Source organism: Notamacropus eugenii, chromosome 2 (assembly GCF_028372415.1).
Source record: "Notamacropus eugenii isolate mMacEug1 chromosome 2, mMacEug1.pri_v2, whole genome shotgun sequence".
Lineage (NCBI taxonomy): Eukaryota > Metazoa > Chordata > Mammalia > Diprotodontia > Macropodidae > Notamacropus > Notamacropus eugenii.
The window spans coordinates 107904222-107923015 of NC_092873.1; the positions used below are offsets into that span (position 1 = coordinate 107904222).

Sequence of the window (18794 nt, forward strand, 5' to 3'; positions counted from 1 at the left end):
ATTTTCTTCAATGAGCTTTTGGACCTCCTTTTCCATCTGGCCAATTCTGCTTTTTAGGCCATTCTTTTCATTGGCTTTTTGAATCTCTTTTGTCATTTGGATTAGTCTATTTTTGACAGTGTTATTTTCTTCAGCACTTTTTGGGTCTCCTTTAGCAAGCAGTTGACTTGTTTCTCATAATTTTTTTACATCACTCTCATTTCTCTTCCCAATTTTTCCCCTACTTCTCTTACTTGATTTTCAAAATCCTTTTTGAGCTCTTCCATGACCTGAGACCAATTAATATTTTTTGTGGAGGCTTTTGATGGAGGAGCTTTGACTTTTTTGTCTTCTGTTTGCATGTTTTGTTCTTCCTTGTCACCAAAGTAAGATTCCGTAGTCTGATTCTTTTTTCAGTTTTTTGCTCATTTCCTGAGCCATTTACTTGCCTTTTGAGCCCTTTGTGAAGGTAGATCTCTGCCTCTAATGGAGGTGGGTGTGTACTGTCAGCTACTCAATTTCCCCCCCAATCTGTGGGCTTAGAGCTCTAGAAACAGTCGCTGTTTCTGCCCCTGCTACTGCTGTGGCTGCAGCAGGTTCCTCCCACCCCTCCCCACTCTGCTACGCTGGGACTGGAGCCGGTCCACTCCACTCTCCCACGCAGATCCCACAGGTTTTTTCCCCACTGACCTTCCAATTTGTCCTCAGCGTTTTGGGGTCCTGAAGTCTGCAAACTGCCACAGGTGTGAGAGATTCGGTCTCTCCAAGGTCTGCTCAGGTCCTGTATGCGCTGGTATGGCTCATGCTGGGCTGTGCTCTGCTCCCAGCGTGGCGCAATAGATGCTTCCCGGTGACCTTTCAGGCTGTCTTGGGCTGGAGATTTGCTTCATTCCATCATTCTGTGGGTTCTGCAGCTCCAGAATTTGTTCAGAGCCATTTTTTACAGGTATTTGGCTGAGCTTGGGGCAAGCGCTCTAGAAAGTGTGCTGTTACTTCGCCATCTTGGCTCTGCCCCCACACTGAGTTTTTTGAGCTGGCTGCAGGAACATGAATTAGCTTTGACATATTTTAGTGTGATACATTGGAAAGAGTGCTATCTTTGGCATTAGAGGAGATGGATTTGAATACAGATGCTACTTCTTAATATCTAGACAATATGGGGCAAATCATTTCACCTTTCTTGGGCCTCGGTTCTTTTTGTACCAAATAACCTCTAAGGTTCCATCCACTCTAAATCTGTGATGCTGTGTTCCTTCTTAAAACAGAAGACAGAGTGAATTACTATTAGTAGTGTCATTCATTGTAATGAGGCTTTCCCTGTAGTTCTCTTCTTGGAATTCATTAGAATTTTAGTTTTGATGAAATGCCTTTGTAATTGCTGAAAAATAGACTTCCATTTCTGAAGTTTCCTTAACCTTGTCTTGTGTATATATTTATTTTTACTTGATTCTCAGGATTTTAGGAAAAAATCCTGTTTTGGCAAATTAATAATACTTCAGTTGTGTTTTCATCATTCAGACTCTCTTGCAGTACTCAGACTAATTATAAAGACTCCTGGGTTTTAATACTGTCTTTACCATTAACTAGTTGAGTGAATGGCCAAGTCATTTTATTTTTCTCTGTCTTAGTTTCCCCATCTATGAAATGAAAGAGCTTGTGGGTTAGATAACTTTAAAACTTTTATGTGTAAGTCGAAGCATATTAATGTATTAAGCATTTTTAGGAGGGTATCATTTAAAAACTTTTAAAGCTAAACTTAAAAAAACTTATTGTAGATATAAGAACCATTAGTAAAATTTATATTCAAATAAAATAAAAATCTGCCTAAACCCATAAATTCTCAATTGTTTACAGTTTTTTAGAAAGATGTAATGGTAAAATAATAACAAAACATCCTGTTTGCTTTCATGTTGCCTTCTTGTAAATTTCAAGCTGTATCAGTTTTGGGATTAGAATATTACTTAGATCGTTGATTACTTCCTTCCAGATTTCGGATGCAGAACTTCAGGAAGTTGTGAAAGTTGGCCAAGCAAGTGAAATTGCACGTCAGACAGCAGAGGAATCTGGCATAATGAATTCTGCTTCCAGTACTCTTTTGTCTGAGTATAATGTTACCAACAATAGTATTGCTCTGAGGACACCCAAAACTCCAGCTGCCCAAGATCGAATTCTACAGGTAAGTACATTTATCCTTTTCTGTGCAGCGTAATAATACACGATACATAGCTTTATATCATGAAATAGAGCATGATACTTTTTAAAAAACTAATATCCTTTTTGGACAAGTAGCTTGGAGTTGGTTTTTTGGGATCATAGTTTAATAGACATTTGCCTGTTGTCTAATTCAAGCTAAGAATTAGAAAGTTACTTATTTCAGGATTTAATTTTAATTAATTAAAATATTAATTTTAATTTAAAAAGATGATTTTTATTTCAACTTCACTTTCTAAAAGAAAAATACCACTTTGATTTCTGTTCCTTTAATCCATTTTACTTAAAGTAAATGAACTAAAGTCTTTGTTCTGTTGTGTCTTTTGAATGATTACACTTATTTTAATAATTTAAAAATATACAGACTGATAGATTTTATCCATTACTTTTGACCCACCACTTGTAGCATTTGTGGCTTTGCTGAGGAGGGGCAGTAGAGTGTTGGGAATATGGGCCAGGGGTCAGGGAGCTCTAGATTCAAATCTCTGGCCACTTATTATTTTTTTTTAGCAGGATAACCTCTACAAAGTTACTTAGCCATTTTGAATCTTAGAAGAATCTGTAAAGTTGGGAATGAAATTTCTTTTAGTTATTGTAATGAATGGTATGTGTATACTTTGAGGATATCTCTGATGAAAACATAAAAAAGTCATTGTTTCATAGATGACAGTTTATAACAGATCTTTAGTCATGTAGTTGAATTAAGTATAGAGAATACAAGAGTCTCTTGTTTTCAAAAAATTCTTATTATTACAAATAAACATTTGACTGAGAGCAAGACTTAGTAGAACAGATTCCATCCTTAGAGGCCCTCCTGTAGCCAGTTGGCTCACATACATATGCTTTGGTTATATTTCTCTTTGCAGATGATTTCATGGTGATTTCATTGAACTCTGAATACTACATTGAATTTTTAATGAGTTCCATGGACACTCGAAAGGAGATTATTTTAATGATCAACATAGGAAAAACTCAAGTGGAGTAAGAATGTATATTGCCTACGTTATGGAAACTGTCAGTGGGCAGCCTGTTGAGTTTTGGTTATTTTTACAAAATTAAAAGTGCAATGATTAGTCTAGGGATTCTTAAGTTTGCAGACCTCCTAGACTCTTTAGCTTCCCTTAAAGCCCAGCCCAAATACTGCCACATAAAGGAAGCCCCTCTCAATCTCCCTGTTTGCTAGTACTCAGACATTACTTCGTACATGTTTTGTATTTAATTTTATCTATATATGTTATTTTCCCTAATAAAAAGCAAGCTTCTTAAGTGCAGACACAGTTTGATTTTTGTGTCTGTATCTGTAGACAACAAATGCTTATTGATTTGAATTGAATTGATTTAACAGTTTACACAGATTGCAGTTGAACTCCAACATGGTTATCTGTAAAGTGAGGATGGTAGAAAATTACCAGGTTCATCAAAATTTTTAAAAATTTATTAATCCACCAGCATTTATTAAATGTCTGCTATGTTCCAGTCACTGGTAAGTGCAGGGATATGAAGACAGAAATGATACGAACCTTGTTCTGAAGGAACTGACATCCTATCAGGAGACGTGTCCATAAGTGTACAAAGAGTCTATACAAAGAAAGAAAGTAATTTTGGGAGAGAAGGAACTAATTACTGAAAGATTCAGGAATGGCTTCATGTTGAGGGCGGTCTTGAAGGAAACAAGGGATTCTGAGTGGTAGAAGTGATCAGGGTTGTTGTGTTCATTTTTGTTTTTCGATGAGGACCATGACATCAGAGAAATGATGACATGACTTGCACTTGACTTTGTTTTGAGTGAGGGAGGGCTGTGCAAGGTCACGAGCTTCACTTTCTCCTCCTGAGCCATCTGTATCCAGTGAGCAGATATGATCAGGGTGTGCCTTCTAGGAAGGAGGAGCAGCCAGGAGACCACTTTGACTGGGCTGTAGTAAGTATATCACCTGTTTGACAGTGGTCAAAAAAGAGCGGTAAAATAAACGAAGCCAGAGTGAGGAATAAAATGTAGATCTTCTGATTTTTCAAATTCATGAGGACACTTGAATTGCTAATATGTTTGCATCTTTACAAAGTGGACTGGCAACTAATAAAGGTTTTGGCTTATAATTATTATAGAATAGGGCACAAAGGCATGACTTGAAAGGTAAAACATATTTGCAGAATTTCTGATGTGCTATGTAGTAGATTGAAAGAAAATACTTAAATACTCAACACTGTCACATCCTAGGATTCTTAGTTTCTCTTTGTTTTAGGTAAGAAGATTTTGATGGAATTGTTCATTTCCATAACAGTGTTAACGTGGTGGTATGCATCATATAAATATATCTCTTCTAAAGGGTCTTCATACTGCCTAAAACGTTTGTTTGAAACGTGCTTCTTTAACCTTCTTGTTAAACAGGAAGCACAGAACTTGATGGCTCTTACTAATGTGGACACCCCACTGAAAGGTGGTCTTAATACACCATTGCATGAGAGTGACTTCTCTGGTGTGACTCCTCAACGACAGATCATCCAGACGCCAAACACAGTCTTGTCTACCCCATTCAGGTACAGTAAGCACATCACAGGACAAGTTTGTAATGGGAAAAACCCTGAATCCTGAGGATTAGACAGTTTGTTTTATTGAGATAGACACAAAATGAAAACATTCTATGAAATGAAATCCCCTTTAGCTTTCATCTTCCTAGTTTCTGCACACACCGGAATGCATAAATAAATAAATAACGCCTCCAGAGTTTAATTATGAAGTGTCTTATTCTATTCTGGTAGCCACTTCCTTTTTCTAAAGTGGAAGAGATATTAAGTGAATTACCCAAAAATGCTTATACATCTCTGGTGCATTACAGTGGATAAAGTGCTTCCCTTACAACAGCTAGGAGGTAGGTAGTACAAGTATCATTGCTCCCATTTTACAGATTGGGAATTTTGAATCTCAGAGGATTCAAATCCTGTCCAGGATTGTGCAGGGGTACTTATTATTAGAAGAGGCAGCACGTTTCTGAAAACATAGGTTGTTACTGTCTTTTAAGGGAGGAAAAATTCAGTGAAAGATTGTAGAGATAAGTGTGTGTTGTTTTAAAAGGAATTTGAACTTGTGTTTCATTAGAGTTGCTTTTGAGATTATTTTGCCCAACTTAAGTATTTGCTATGCTACTGGCTACCTGACATAAGGAATGTGTTTCCATTTATTGCAACTTAGTAAGATGATAGATTCTGCAAGCACACAAGACACTTGCAACCTTACAGGATTAAGGATCAGACCTATGATTTTGTTAATCAAGGAGCTCCTAGATGAGCTCCTAATTAAGACCAGCATCTTTTCTGCTATAGTTTTAGATTGTTGCTTAGAGCATTGAGAGTTTAAGTGACTTGACCTGATCATGCGGTCCATTGGTGGCAGAAGTGATCCTTGAACTCAGTTCTTTGTAATGGCTCCAAGGCCAGCTCTCTTATCAGCTGTTCTTTGTCCCCCCTCAGATAACTGGCATCAACCTTTTGTGAAAGGTTTTGGAAGAGTTGTTACTCCCGCTTTTCATATGTGGATCTTTTGCCTCCCCAGCTAAAGATTGTAAGGCAGCAAATAATATTCTTCAGGGAATAATCTTCTCATTTTCAGGGAATATAAGATTTTGCTACCAGAAACTTATAACATGTTGCATTTTTTTGGGTAACAGTGTAAATCTTACTTCATTTTTATTTTAAAAACTTTCCTTAAGTTGTTAATTAGAAGTTAAAAATGGAAACAGTAATTTTAATCACATAACCTAACCTTTATTTTCCTGTAGGCTGGTTTCACACTGAGAAGGGAAACTTGAATTTTGCACATACTGATTTTTCTTTCTTCTCCTTTTCCCTACAAAATAATATCTGGGAAAGAACTTTGAAAGCACTACCAGTGTGAGATTGTGGTATTACTTGTGTTTTTTAATTTTGTCAGGACTCCTTCTCATGGAGCTGAGGGGTTGACTCCTCGCGGTGGGATGACTCCTAAACCAGTTGTTGGCACTACCCCAGGCAGAACCCCTCTAAGGGACAAACTAAACATAAATCCTGAAGAGGGATTGGCGGATTACAATGATCCCTCATATGTGAAGCAGATGGTAAGAAACAAGCATAGATTCCATTTTCATCTTTTTAATTTTCATCTTTTATCTTTCATCTTTCATCATTTGGTGCTTGTGAGTAGTAAAGTTTTGGATAAACATATAAAATGCGACTTTTTTCTCTTTCCCAAATCTTGTCACATATATTTCAAAATCTACACTTAGAAACCAGAGAGGAAAAATGTTTTGAAGGAATTGGAACAGGAACATCTCCATCTTTTTTTTTTTTTAGTATACTAAAGTATGCAGTGTATAATGTAGTATATACCAGTTGTTTATGGGTAATGATATATCTTCTCTGTTTGGGTTTCACTTTACCTTTTGTCCATTACATTCTTGACTGCTATGTTTTGTTTAAAGTTGTTTTCTTGTCTTATGTGTTATATTGCTTAGTTGTCTTTTTTCTCGGTTTCTGCATTTAATAATTTTAAGAGAGGCCTAATCTTGACATAATTTTGCCTCAAATGATGGGTTGTATTATCTTAATATTTACCAATAAGATCTGTGATATTTTTTGGTGACATGCTATGCAGAAATTTTAAAAACTAGAGTCTCTGTTTCTGTGATGCAAAATAACACACACACACACACACACACACACAAACAAACACACACAGACACACACACACACAGAGTCTTCTTTTGCATACCTTGTTTCCTTATTGCCAACTTGCCCTGCCAAGCCTCATCTTTGGATCACTCTCAGCATCTTCTGCCTTCAATCCTACACATGTGCTGTTGAACAAAGCCAGAGAAAATCATGCAACCCTGCTGCCTGTGTCCATTACAATTTAGGTTATATGACTTCAACTGGGCATTCACTATGGTTAGGTAATCCTTTTATGCTTCCCTAATTCATCGCAGGAGCTCTTTCAAATCTTCCTCCCTCTTCAGATCCCTCCATAGTTTCCCTCCCCCTCCCCTTTCAGCTGAAAACCTTGTTTTATATTTTGTTTGAGGCCATTTGCCAAGAGCTCCCTCTTCTTCACCTGTCTCATTTCACATAACTCAGATGACTTCTGCCACTATCATCTCCTTCACCCCTAATCACAGGAAGGAGGTGGCCTTTCTCCTTGTCAAATCAAGCTTCTCTACTTGCACAAGTGATTTCATTATATCCCATCTTCTCCAGCAGATCCCCCCTTCCATCATCCCCTCTCTCTCACTTATCTTTTAACTCTCCCTGTCTATTGGCTGCTCCTCTTCTACCTACCAACATGCCCATATCTCCATCTCCTTCATGCTCAAAAAACCCTCATTTGGTCCATCTCCCCTAACTATTATCCACATTTCCCCTACCTTTTATGGTTAAATTTCTTGGGAAAACCTTTATTTCCTTCTCACCCTGTTCTTAACAATCTATAGTTTAGATTCTGATCTCATCAGCTAAAACTGTTTCCCAGTTGAGCCAGGCAGGGCTGAAGGTGTCAGAGCACCTACTCAGTGCCTGGGTTCTTGTCCCATATTCTCTTCTGCCTTTTGTGAATAACCTATTTGAGAACACCATCTACAGTAAGTGCTTTCATTTCCTCTCCTCTCACTCTCTTCTTAACTCTACAGTATGGCTTCTGTTCTCATCATTCAACTGAAGCTGTTCTCTCAGAAGTTACTAACGATCTTTTAATTGTCAAATATAACTGTCTCTGTAGCCTTTGACATTGTTAGCCGCTCTTTTCTTGCTCCTCTCTTTTCTCTAGATCTTTGGGACACCACTCTCTCCTGCTTCTCTTTCTCCTTATATGGTCATTCCTTCTTGGTTTTCTTTGCTGGATCTTCAGCCAGGTCGGACCTACTAACCATGGGTGTTCCACAGGCTGCTGCCCTGGACCTCTTTGCCCTATATATTATTTCACTTGGAGATTTTATCAACTCCTGTGGATCCAATGATCATTTCTGTGTTGTTTATTCTCAAATCTACTTATCCAGCCCTAACCTCTCTGCTGACTTCCAGTCTCACATTTCCTGCTGCATCTTGGACACCTTGACCTGGATGTCCTGTGGACAAGTTAAACTCATAATGTCCAAAACTGAACTCATCTTTCCCCCTAAAGCCTCCCCTCTTCCCAAATTGCTGATTACTGTTGAAGGTACCACGGTGTTCCCAGTCGCCCAGGTTCACAACCTAGGCATCATCCTTGACTCCGTATTCTCTCTTACCTCTCCTATTCAGTCTGTGGCTAAGGCCTATTAACATCTCTCAAATATGCCCCCTTCTCTTCTCTCACACTACCACCATCATGGTACAGGCCCTCATTGCCTCACACCTGGACTATTGCAGTAGCCTGCTAGTAGCTCTGCCTGCCTCAAGTCTCCCCCTTCCCTTGTCCATCCATTCAGATGTCAAAGTGATCTTTCTAAAGTGTAGATTTAACCATGTCATGCAGTGAACTCCCAGGATCAAATATAAAATTCTCTGGCATTCAAAGCCCTTCATAACCTAGTGTGTCTCCCAACTCCTCCTCCCTGCTGCCCCCCACCTTCCTTATAATTTACTTCCTCCCCACCCATCCTCCAACCCCCTGCAGTGGCCTCATGACATTGGATGAAATCTTACTTTCTACAGGAAGCCTTTTCTGATCCCCCTTAATTCTAATGTCTTCATTCTGTTGATTATTTCCAATTTATCCTGTATATAGCTTTTTTCTACATAGTTGTTTACATGTTGTCTTTCCTGTTAGATTGTAAGTTTCTTGAAGGCAGGGACTGTCTTTTGCCTTGCTATTCTCAGTGCTTAGCATAGTGCTTGGCATGTAATAGGTGATTAATAAATGTTTATTTTCTCTCTCTCACACACGCATACACACACGCACACATACACGCACACATACAGACAAATAGTTTCCAACTCTGCCTTCCAAGTTCACTTGATTATTTCTTTGGTTGGGTCCCCTTTGCAGTCTCTTATAGCTTACCTGTACTTGCTTATCAAGTGATTACTTCTGATGGCACAGAATGAATTTAGAAATGTAGTAATTTTGGGGTACTTATTAGTTTACCCATAATTTTGATCGCATTAATTTATCAAAGTAGTTTTCCTTTTATGTCTCTGCTTTGTTTTCAGTTCTAACTGTGAGACTTTTTAAATTATAATCTTACCATGCCATAGCTTTAGTCTTGTTGAGTTCTTTTCATCTAAAAGATAGGAAGTAGGTTTCCTTTTCTAATATAATTCATTAGCTTTATCCTATGAATAATCCAATAATATCAGATTTTCATTCAAAATTCAGATATGTGTTTCACATTTGATAGTAGCCCTCCATGGTGTGGTAGTATTTTAGAGGATATTGTTCCATGGTATTCTTTGTACTCTATGCTGCCCCTCAACTGGGATTGTATCCCAAGGCTGTCCTGGACTTCAGCCTTTCCCATCTCTTTCGCTTTCTCCTCTCTCTGCAGTTTTACTTGTTGACCTCATCAGCTCCTATGAGTTCCATTATCATCTCTTTATAGATGATATCCAGGATGTTCTGATTAAGGACATCCTTAAGAGGTTGGAAATCCCTATTCATCAAGTAAACATTGAATTAATAACTATTTGGAGAAACTCACACTGAATTTGATTATTTACTAATTCATGTAAGACTTCAAAAGGCCTCATTTATTTTCAACAGGAGAGAGAATCTCGTGAGCATCTCCGTTTAGGGTTGATGGGCCTTCCTGCTCCTAAGAATGACTTTGAGATTGTTCTACCAGAAAATGCTGAGAAGGAGCTAGAAGACCGTGAGATTGATGAAACTTATGTAGAAGATGCTGCTGATGTAGATGCTCGAAAACAGGTAACATTTTTGTAAGAAAATAAAGTTTGTGGCCTATGTTCCCCAGGTTAAGAAGTCCCTTGGCCCTCATGTTGGAAAACTGGACTTTTCCTCAGGGAGTTTGTTTGGGAGTGAAAATAGTAGAAAATCCTATCTTTAAATCTTTTCTTATTTCTATTTTGTGGCATTTTGGATAGTTTTATGATGTCTCTGTCTACTTTGATGGATATCCTCTCATTTTAGAAACTGAAATGAATCTTTATGAGTGGTCTTTTGCTCACATTTATGGCATTTTGATTGGGGTTGAGGTTGGAGATGTGGCTTGATTCCTGTCTTTATTGACTCAAGAGAAAATGGTGATTCAGTTTAAAGATTTTTTTTTTTTTGAGGTGAAAGAGAAGAGGACAATGGAAATTATCAAGTCTCTTTCCTGAAAAATTAGAATTTTGTGGTTGTTGTTCAGGAAGGGAAAGAATGTTTAATAGATGGAAGATTCAGAATAGTTTGGGAAATGTTCTAGGCAATGGAAGGACATCCTTAGTCTCAGAAATGTGAAACATATATGGAAATGTGGTTTTATGTCTATGGCTTAACTGTCTTAAGAGAACATGACAGAGATTTCCTTTCTTCAAACCTAGAATGCTTTCTATAACTTTAGAGATTGGAAGCTAAGTAAGCGTATCTCTTAACCGGTGATTCTTTTAAATTCACTTTTATTAGGAAATGTCAGATTGTTGTGTATTTGAATTAATGGGTATTCTTAAATATTCTAGGCTATCAGAGATGCAGAACGTGTTAAGGAATTAAAACGAATGCACAAAGCTGTTCAGAAGAATCTGCCAAGACCTTCAGAGGTAAGACTTTGATGGTACCTGATCTTTCTCTTTTCCTAACATAAATTGTTTCTTTTGAGAGCACCACCATCTTTTGAGTTATTGAGATTCTTAACCCTGGAGTCATCTTTGATTCTTTTCCTTTCCCTCACATCTCTTATCTAGTCCGTCTCCAAATTATTATTCTGTTTCTCCACCATATCTTATGTCTGTCCCCTTTTCTCTCTATAACCACCTTAGATTAGGCCTTCATCACCTCTCCTGAACTATTGCAGGGGCCTCCTAATTAGTCTCCCTAAATCCAGTCTCTCTCCTTTCTAGTCCTTCTCTTCACAACTACCAAATGTATATTCCTTAAGCCCAGGCTGCTCCAATGGTTCCCTCTTGTCTCTGAGATCAAATACAGACTCCCCTTCACAATCTGACTCCAGCCTGCCTTTCCAGGCTCCTTGCATGGTATTGTCCTTCATGTGCTTTATATTCTAGCTCGGTGCACAGTGCTCTCTTTCATGTGCTTTATTTTTTAGCCAAATTGGCCTAGGCGCTTTCATACTCAGCTTTCTCTCATCTCTTTGCCTTTGCACAGACTGATTCCCTCATCTGTGCTTTGTAGCATCCCTGCTTCTTTCACATCTCACTTCTTATGTTGCCTTTCACAGGATCACTGCAATTGCTACTCTCTGTTCCCCTGGAAATTACATGATATTTAATTTGAATATGTTTTGTCATAAATTTGCTTTATGCATATTATTTTCTCGCAAGGGAATATATAAGCTCTGAAAATTACTTGGTATTTATTTTATATCTGTTTTGTGTTAAATGTTCCATATACATGTTGTTTTCTCCTAAGAGAGTATATGCTCCTCAAGGGAAAGGAAATGTTTCATTTTATGTCTTTGTAATCCCAGTGTCTACACAGTGTTTGGTGGATAGTAATTTCTTAATGCTTGTTGAAAGAATTAATAAGTCTTTGAATGTAAATATCCATCCTTTTCACATGATTGATCCTTTTACCTGGCCCATATAATTTTATCTACTTTCATATACATTATTATATTTTTGTATTAGAGGTTTAGGCAATTTTGACAGTACTTATCAACTTAGTCTAATATATTTCATTGACATTCAGAAATTATACAAGTGAAGAAATACTTTAAAATTGGAAAGAATTTGTTGCTTGATTTACACTAGAATAATAACAGCATTAATTTTCTTTATAAACTTGAATAGTATTTGACTTGTTTAGTCAGTTCCTTTATTTTTAAAATTTTAGGTAAATGAAACTATCCTAAGACCCTTAAATGTAGAACCACCATTAACAGACCTACAGAAAAGTGAAGAACTAATTAAAAAAGAGATGATCACCATGCTTCATTATGATCTTCTGCATCATCCTTATGGAGAACAAGCTGGAAATAAAAAGGGGAAAACTCTGGGATTTGGAAGTAACAGTACTGAGCACATAACTTACTTGGAACACAACCCCTATGAGAAATTCTCCAAAGATGAACTGAAGAAGGTATGGTTTAACTGGAATATTTTTATATCAGGGATATAAATTATGTCCTGTGTCTCATGGATGAATTTTGATCATTTCACACAATGACCAACAACTGAAAAATTCAGAACCTATGTGTTCTTATAAGCATAAAGAGAAAGTTGTTTTATGATGTAGACTGCTTGTTATTATCCCATTTAGGACCTTTTTTGGTCCAGTTGTTGTTGTCCTACCCCTTGTTAGAACAAACAAAGACAACAGAATTGGGCTCATGAGTTTGTTAAAACTTTTTTTTTAACTAGGTGCTTTTGACCAAGGAGATGAGAAAGCTTATGCATGTCACAAAATTTAAGAAAATTTTCTGTCTTTGAGAACAGCAGTTTTATCAGATAAAATAATGACTTTGTTGGCATGACTCATCATGATGGTATAGTTGTCATCTTAATTACAGCTGCCATTGGTTATTGGGCTTTAATAGTGCTGCTGTTTGGCTTTCAATAAAATATTATTAATTCAGAGTGATAGGGAAGGTAAGTACATAGAAATATTCTTTAGCATATTCCTCACTAATTCAGAGCTTTTGTAATTTTGCTTTCTAAAATTTCTTCTCTCTATCCATTTTGAAGAGAAAATTTAAAAAATCCAGTCTTCCTTGAATGAATCTTTTCTATTCCTTCCTTTCCCTTTCCTCCTAATCCCCCAAACCATATTTTTTTCCTTAGTTATTTTTCCTGATTTTGACATAATAATCATTGTTAGGCGTGGCAACCTCTCAGAGTGCCCAAGAAAATCCAGTCAGTTTTCACAGTTGGAGAAGGATGGTAGTTAGAAAGCATTTTCTCTAATGTTTGTTGCTTACTGGTAGTTTACTGATTAGTAGTGGTAGTTGTCTTTGAGAATGCTCCCCAACTCTGTGGTGAAGCAGTGGACCATTTAGTTGATAACTGCATTTGGGCCTGAACCTTTTTTTCCCTAGTCCCAGAGTATTTAAGATTTAGGGCCTATTTGCAACTTGGAAAGAAATTCTGAATTTTAAACACTTCCTTTTTTTACTCACCCTGCAGATAATCTTTCTTTTCTCTTCAGCTGGAAACATCCTGTCATAGAGTCTTTATAATTGCTTAAAATTTGTTTCAGATGCATTTTTAGCATAGATTTGGACCAAGGAAGGGAGAAATTTTATGAGAAATAGATTCTAGTTAATTTTGGTCTGATTGCTGTTTTACTCTAAGTCATTGTTTTGTGATAAACGGGGATGAGAGTTGGATCAGGGATCCAGGGCTTACGTAATTATTACCTCCTTTTAGAGTAAAGATCATAAAGGGGGAAGAGAGAGAAGTGAGGAGAAGAAATGAATTGTGTAAATTAATACAACTTTGGCTAATAGTGTCGACTAGTAAAGGTTCTTGGGGGGAGGACTTATATTTTTAATACATTTTTCAATAGTATAATTTAGTTGTAATATAGTGAACATAGAATGTTCACATTGGAAGGATCTTTGGGACTGTCTAGTCCAACCTTCCAATTTTCTAGGTAAGAAGATTGAAGGTTAGAAAGGTTGTGACTGACTTAAGGTCACACAACTTATTGGTACAGCAAGGATGAGAACCTACTATTCTGAACTATTTTTGACGGCTTGGCATCCTTTGTGTTTTGTTTTTGCTGTTGCTGTACCACTTCACTAGTGTTTCAGAAGCCCTTTGTTTTCAGAGTTGAGAAAATAATTTCTCTTTGCTTATATTTCTTTAGTAAACTCATTCTATATAGATTATGTAGTAGTAAATTTGAGCCTCTGCTTTAGTTATCAGAAAAGCTGAATTATGAGTTTTTACCACATGTGATATTGAACACAGTTTTAATATACATGGAATCTAAGAGTTAAAAAGTCACTTCATAGGACTCCTAGACCATCTTGAACAGGAATCTTCTTGATAACATCAGTCATTAAGCAACACTATTGTTTGGTTTCCAATTTACCAAAGTGTATTATCCTCTAGCCCGCACCTCTCCATTTTGTGCTTTCATGAGACTTCCAAGTGTCTCTAACAGTTCCATAATCCACTAGTCTAGTAATGCTGTGAAAAACAATTTAGAGCTCAAAGGGGCCTTGGAGGTCATTTAGTCTAACCTTCCCCCAGCAGCCCTCCTTACCCTTATTTTATGGATGAGGAAATTGGGAAGGATCAGGGGTATGATTTGGATCCAGTTCCTCTGACTCCACAGCTCTTTGAGAACCACATGAGCACAGATAGCTACAGCACAAAATTTGAGAAAGTTTTATTTGTAAAAGTGTTGTATAAAGTACAAAATAATTCAAAGAAGAGAATAATGACTTTAATCTGAAGGATCAGATGAGCTTTTTGGCAGAGATGGTGGTTGAGCAGGCCTTCAAAAGGATGGGTAAGGATACAGTGGTGAAAGCTAGGGAAGGAAACAGTGCGGGTAGGATCAAGTCTGGGTAAATGGCAGGTAGGCTAGTAGTAGTGAGGTGTAGGAGAAAAGAACACTGCACCTGGGGGTCAGAAAACCCAACTTTGAGTTCTGGCTGCGCTCTTCATTATTTGTGTGACCTTGGGTAAACCACATCACTCTTGACATTTTCTCTTAAATAAAAGGAGAGTTTGGGATTAGATGCTCTCTTAAAGGTCTTTCTAGCTTAACATCTTAAGACTCCTTATCATATCATTATAAAATAGCTAAACCTGAAAGAGCCTTTTAAAAATGAAACAATTTTTTTTGTATGTCTTTTTTTTTTGACAGTTAAATTTTATTTTTTGCAATGAACAAAAATGGTTCCTAATTGAATGGTCTCTAATTGAAAAAAGAAAAACAGAATCAAACTCTTATAACAGATATACATAGTCAAACAGAACAGATTCTCCTACCCTGAATCCATCACCTCTCTGTCAGGAGGGTAGATGGCATGTTTCATCATTGGTCCTCTGAAATCATAGCTAGTCGTTGTGTTGATAAGAGTTCCTAAGTCTTTCAGAGTTTTTAGAGTGCTGATGTGATTGCATAAATTGTTATCTTTGTTCTTCTCACTTTACTCTGCATCAGTTCACAGAGTCTTCCCAGATTTCAACAAAACCATCCCTTTCATCATTTTTTATGGTATTCTGTAATCCATTCCATTCTATTCCATTCATGTACCATACTTGGTGTAGTTAGTCCTTCCCCAACTCATGGTTTCTAGTTCTTTGCTACTACAAAAATGGCTGCTATGAATATTTTTGAATACAGTGGTTCTTTTCCTCTTTCATTAATCTGTTTTAGTATTGGCCTAGTGGTGATATTTCTGGATCAAAGGGAATGCCCCATTGACTAACCTTTTTAGTCATAATTCCATTGTTTCCAGAATAGACTGGATTAATTCACTCTTTCCAACTGTGTATTAATGTGCCTGTTTTCCCACAGCTCTCCCAGTTGTCATTTTCCATTTTTGTTAACTTGGCCAGTCTGATGGGTATGAAGTGAAACCTCAAAGTTGCTAATTTGTGTTTTTTAAAATCATTAATTATTTGGAACATTTTTATTTTTATTTTTTTTCAAATTAAATTATTTTATTTGTTTTCAGTGTTCAACAGTCACTTCCGTGTAGCTTAGATTTTTTCCCCTCCCTTCCCCTCATTCCTTCCCCGTGGCATACAATTTTATATAGATTCTACATGTACATTCCTATTAAATACATGTTGCATAGAAGAATTAAAACAAATGGGAGAAACCATAAAACAAAACAAAACATAATACAAAATAAAACGGTCTATTTCTATCTGCAATCCAATCCCATAATTCTTCTCTAGACGTGGAAGGTGTTTTGCCTTGAGTCCATTGGAAATTTTTTAAGTCCATGCTTTGCAATGAAGTACTTGGTCTACCAGAAAAATTCCTCACACACTGTGGTTGTTCCTGTGTACAAAGTTCTGGTTCTGCCATTTGGAGCATTTTTCTATGGCTGTTGATAGCTTAGATTCTTCCTTTGAAAACTATCTATCTCTTCTTATCCTTGAACCATTTATCAGTTGAAGAATGGTTCTTATTCTTAAATTTAAATCAATTCCTAATATATCTTGGAAATGGCCTTTCTCAGAGGTTGTGGCTGCAAAGATTTCCCCCCACTTAGCTGTTTAATCTTATTTTTAGCTGCAGAGATTTTTAAACCTGGAAGCCTTCAAGATCATCGAATCCAGGTCTCTTCCTTTACTTTCCAGATGAGGAAAACTGACCTAGTCCAGAGAGTCTTGCCCTGTAAAATATGGTGGCAAAATTTTCAGCTAGTGTAATGAGGAAAAAGTAGGCTTTTAGAAAAACTAAATAGACCATGTTTTTAATAATGACATACTCTGAATGTGTTCTGTTATTTTGCTTTAAATATGAGTTTTATATGATTATCACTTTCCCTTGATCCAAAATCTTTTTGGCTTGTATTTATTTTCCTACATTACCAGCAAGATTTAAAGCCTATTACAATATTCAAAGGACAGTTGCCAGTTTATTATCAGGAATATATTGTGCTGGCAAAAGGCCATGAGGCAAAGGTAGACTTGAATATATCAGTCTGGACTGCCCTTTTGGCAGTGCACCGTGATGGAGTTGGGCAGATTTCCTTAGTCTCTCAGAACAGTTGATAGGAGAGCCTGAGCATACTAAAATTTGTTCTATGTGCCTGACTCAATTGTCTGATAGCCTAGAGGGTATTCCTAAAGAAGGAACCGTGTTTCAGTAACAAAATCCCCACAACATGGCTCTGATTCACAGTATTTGTTGGAGTCTGTGAGGCATAAATGAAGGGAAAGGATTTGGGAGAAAGGGGAAGAAAAGGGAACATGGATAGTATTTGGCATTTGACTAAACTTTTTGATCACCAATCTGTATGACCTCACAGACCTCCTAGTTCACTTTGTCTAGCTACATAGTTTCTTCTACCAAGTTTTGCCTTACCTTAGAAACCTAATCCTTAATAAAGTTTTCATTATAAACTTGGTGACGGCAAGTATTCATGGCATTCTTATTTAAATTATTACCACAAACAGGCTCAAGACCTTCTGACACAGGAGATGGAAGTAGTAAAACAAGGAATGGGCCATGGTGAGCTGTCAAATGAAGCTTATAACCAGGTGTGGGAAGAGTGTTACAGTCAAGTGTTATATCTACCTGGGCAGAGCCGATACACACGAGCCAACTTGGCGAGCAAAAAGGACAGGATTGAATCACTTGAAAAGAGACTTGAGGTTGGTATCCTTTTTCCTCTTATTTAAATGTGACTTTTTTATAATGCTGTTTCCCTAGTAAGCCAGATCTTAGTGTTACTGAAAGATTCAGAATAAGAGAATTTAGTATGCTTTAAATTTAGAACAGGTTATCATGCCCATACGCTAATAGATGCCAAAGAGAAATAAGCAGAATAGTTTCCTAATCCTCCTTGGCCTTACTTAGTAATTATACAGAGAAATTGATGGGACCTCAGGGTATTACCCAGGTCCATTATAAGTCTGTAGCATTTGGGTTTGAGAGGAATTAACTCTGGACACTCTGAGGGCCAATGTAAAGCCCTCCTCTAGGCTCAAGGATCATGTACTTCCTCTTACAGGAAATGTCTGTGCTTAGGGGGCTTGCTTCCCAGCGCCAGTTGAAAAACTGCTCCCTTCGCTTGCTAGTAGTGGTTCACACAAACTCTAGGGTATAGTGGTAGGGCAGAGATGCTTTACCTGGGTTATGGCTTAATGGTTTTACATGTCTGTGAAATAAGTTGGAATTTCAGCAGCATGTGGTTTCTTTATATAAGCTGAATGTTTTGAATTCCGGAAGCTGCGTAGGCTTTTTGCCAGGGGTGTGCCAACTGCGGGATGGCAGAATGGCTGCTTGTGAGGGTCGTAGTGGTGCGCCTTCCTGAGACCTCAGAGTCACAGATTGCTCACAGGAAGGAATAAGTGTTCCACAATTAGAACGTCAGGATTTACTTCTTTGGGCTGAGATGATTATTATTTTTTCCACTGGGCAAGTTTAACAATTTTATTTCTTGGAAGTAAAATCACAGCAGTGTATTTTTCATTTGAAAACTGTTCTGAGTCTTAAATGATCTGTTTTCCATAAAAGCATGTATATTGACTCCTGTTTGGTGTTGCCTGTTCAACCACCAAACTTAAAATTAGAGAGCTCTGATCCAGCAGGGTGGGTATGGGGGTGGGGGAGGCACGAGTTTGGTTTCCTCGTGAAGGGATTCTCTTTAGAGCATGCTTTAGAGGTCTTCATTGCTTAGGTTTAACTCAATACTTTAGCTGTACTTAATATCTTCCAGTAGGGTGTACTGTTGCTCTGTGTTTGTTTTCACTTTATAATGAGAGTGATAGGAAAATGTTGGTTGATCTGTGAACTGTATCTTCTATTGTTTCCACTTCATTTTCAAAAAATAAATTTTTATTGATAT

At 37.3% G+C, this 18794-nt stretch overlaps 1 protein-coding gene across 1 annotated transcript in view; it reads left to right on the forward strand.

The window, feature by feature from the left end:
* The window catches only part of CDC5L (cell division cycle 5 like), a 52076-nt gene that overhangs the window by 21488 nt on the left and 11794 nt on the right, over window positions 1–18794 (forward strand). The window contains exons 8-14 of the mRNA XM_072642318.1: window positions 1967–2155; window positions 4577–4725; window positions 6116–6278; window positions 9893–10057; window positions 10810–10890; window positions 12143–12388; window positions 17401–17598. Coding sequence (XP_072498419.1) covers window positions 1967–2155; window positions 4577–4725; window positions 6116–6278; window positions 9893–10057; window positions 10810–10890; window positions 12143–12388; window positions 17401–17598 — 1191 coding nt within the window. The remainder of the gene's footprint in view (window positions 1–1966; window positions 2156–4576; window positions 4726–6115; window positions 6279–9892; window positions 10058–10809; window positions 10891–12142; window positions 12389–17400; window positions 17599–18794) is intronic.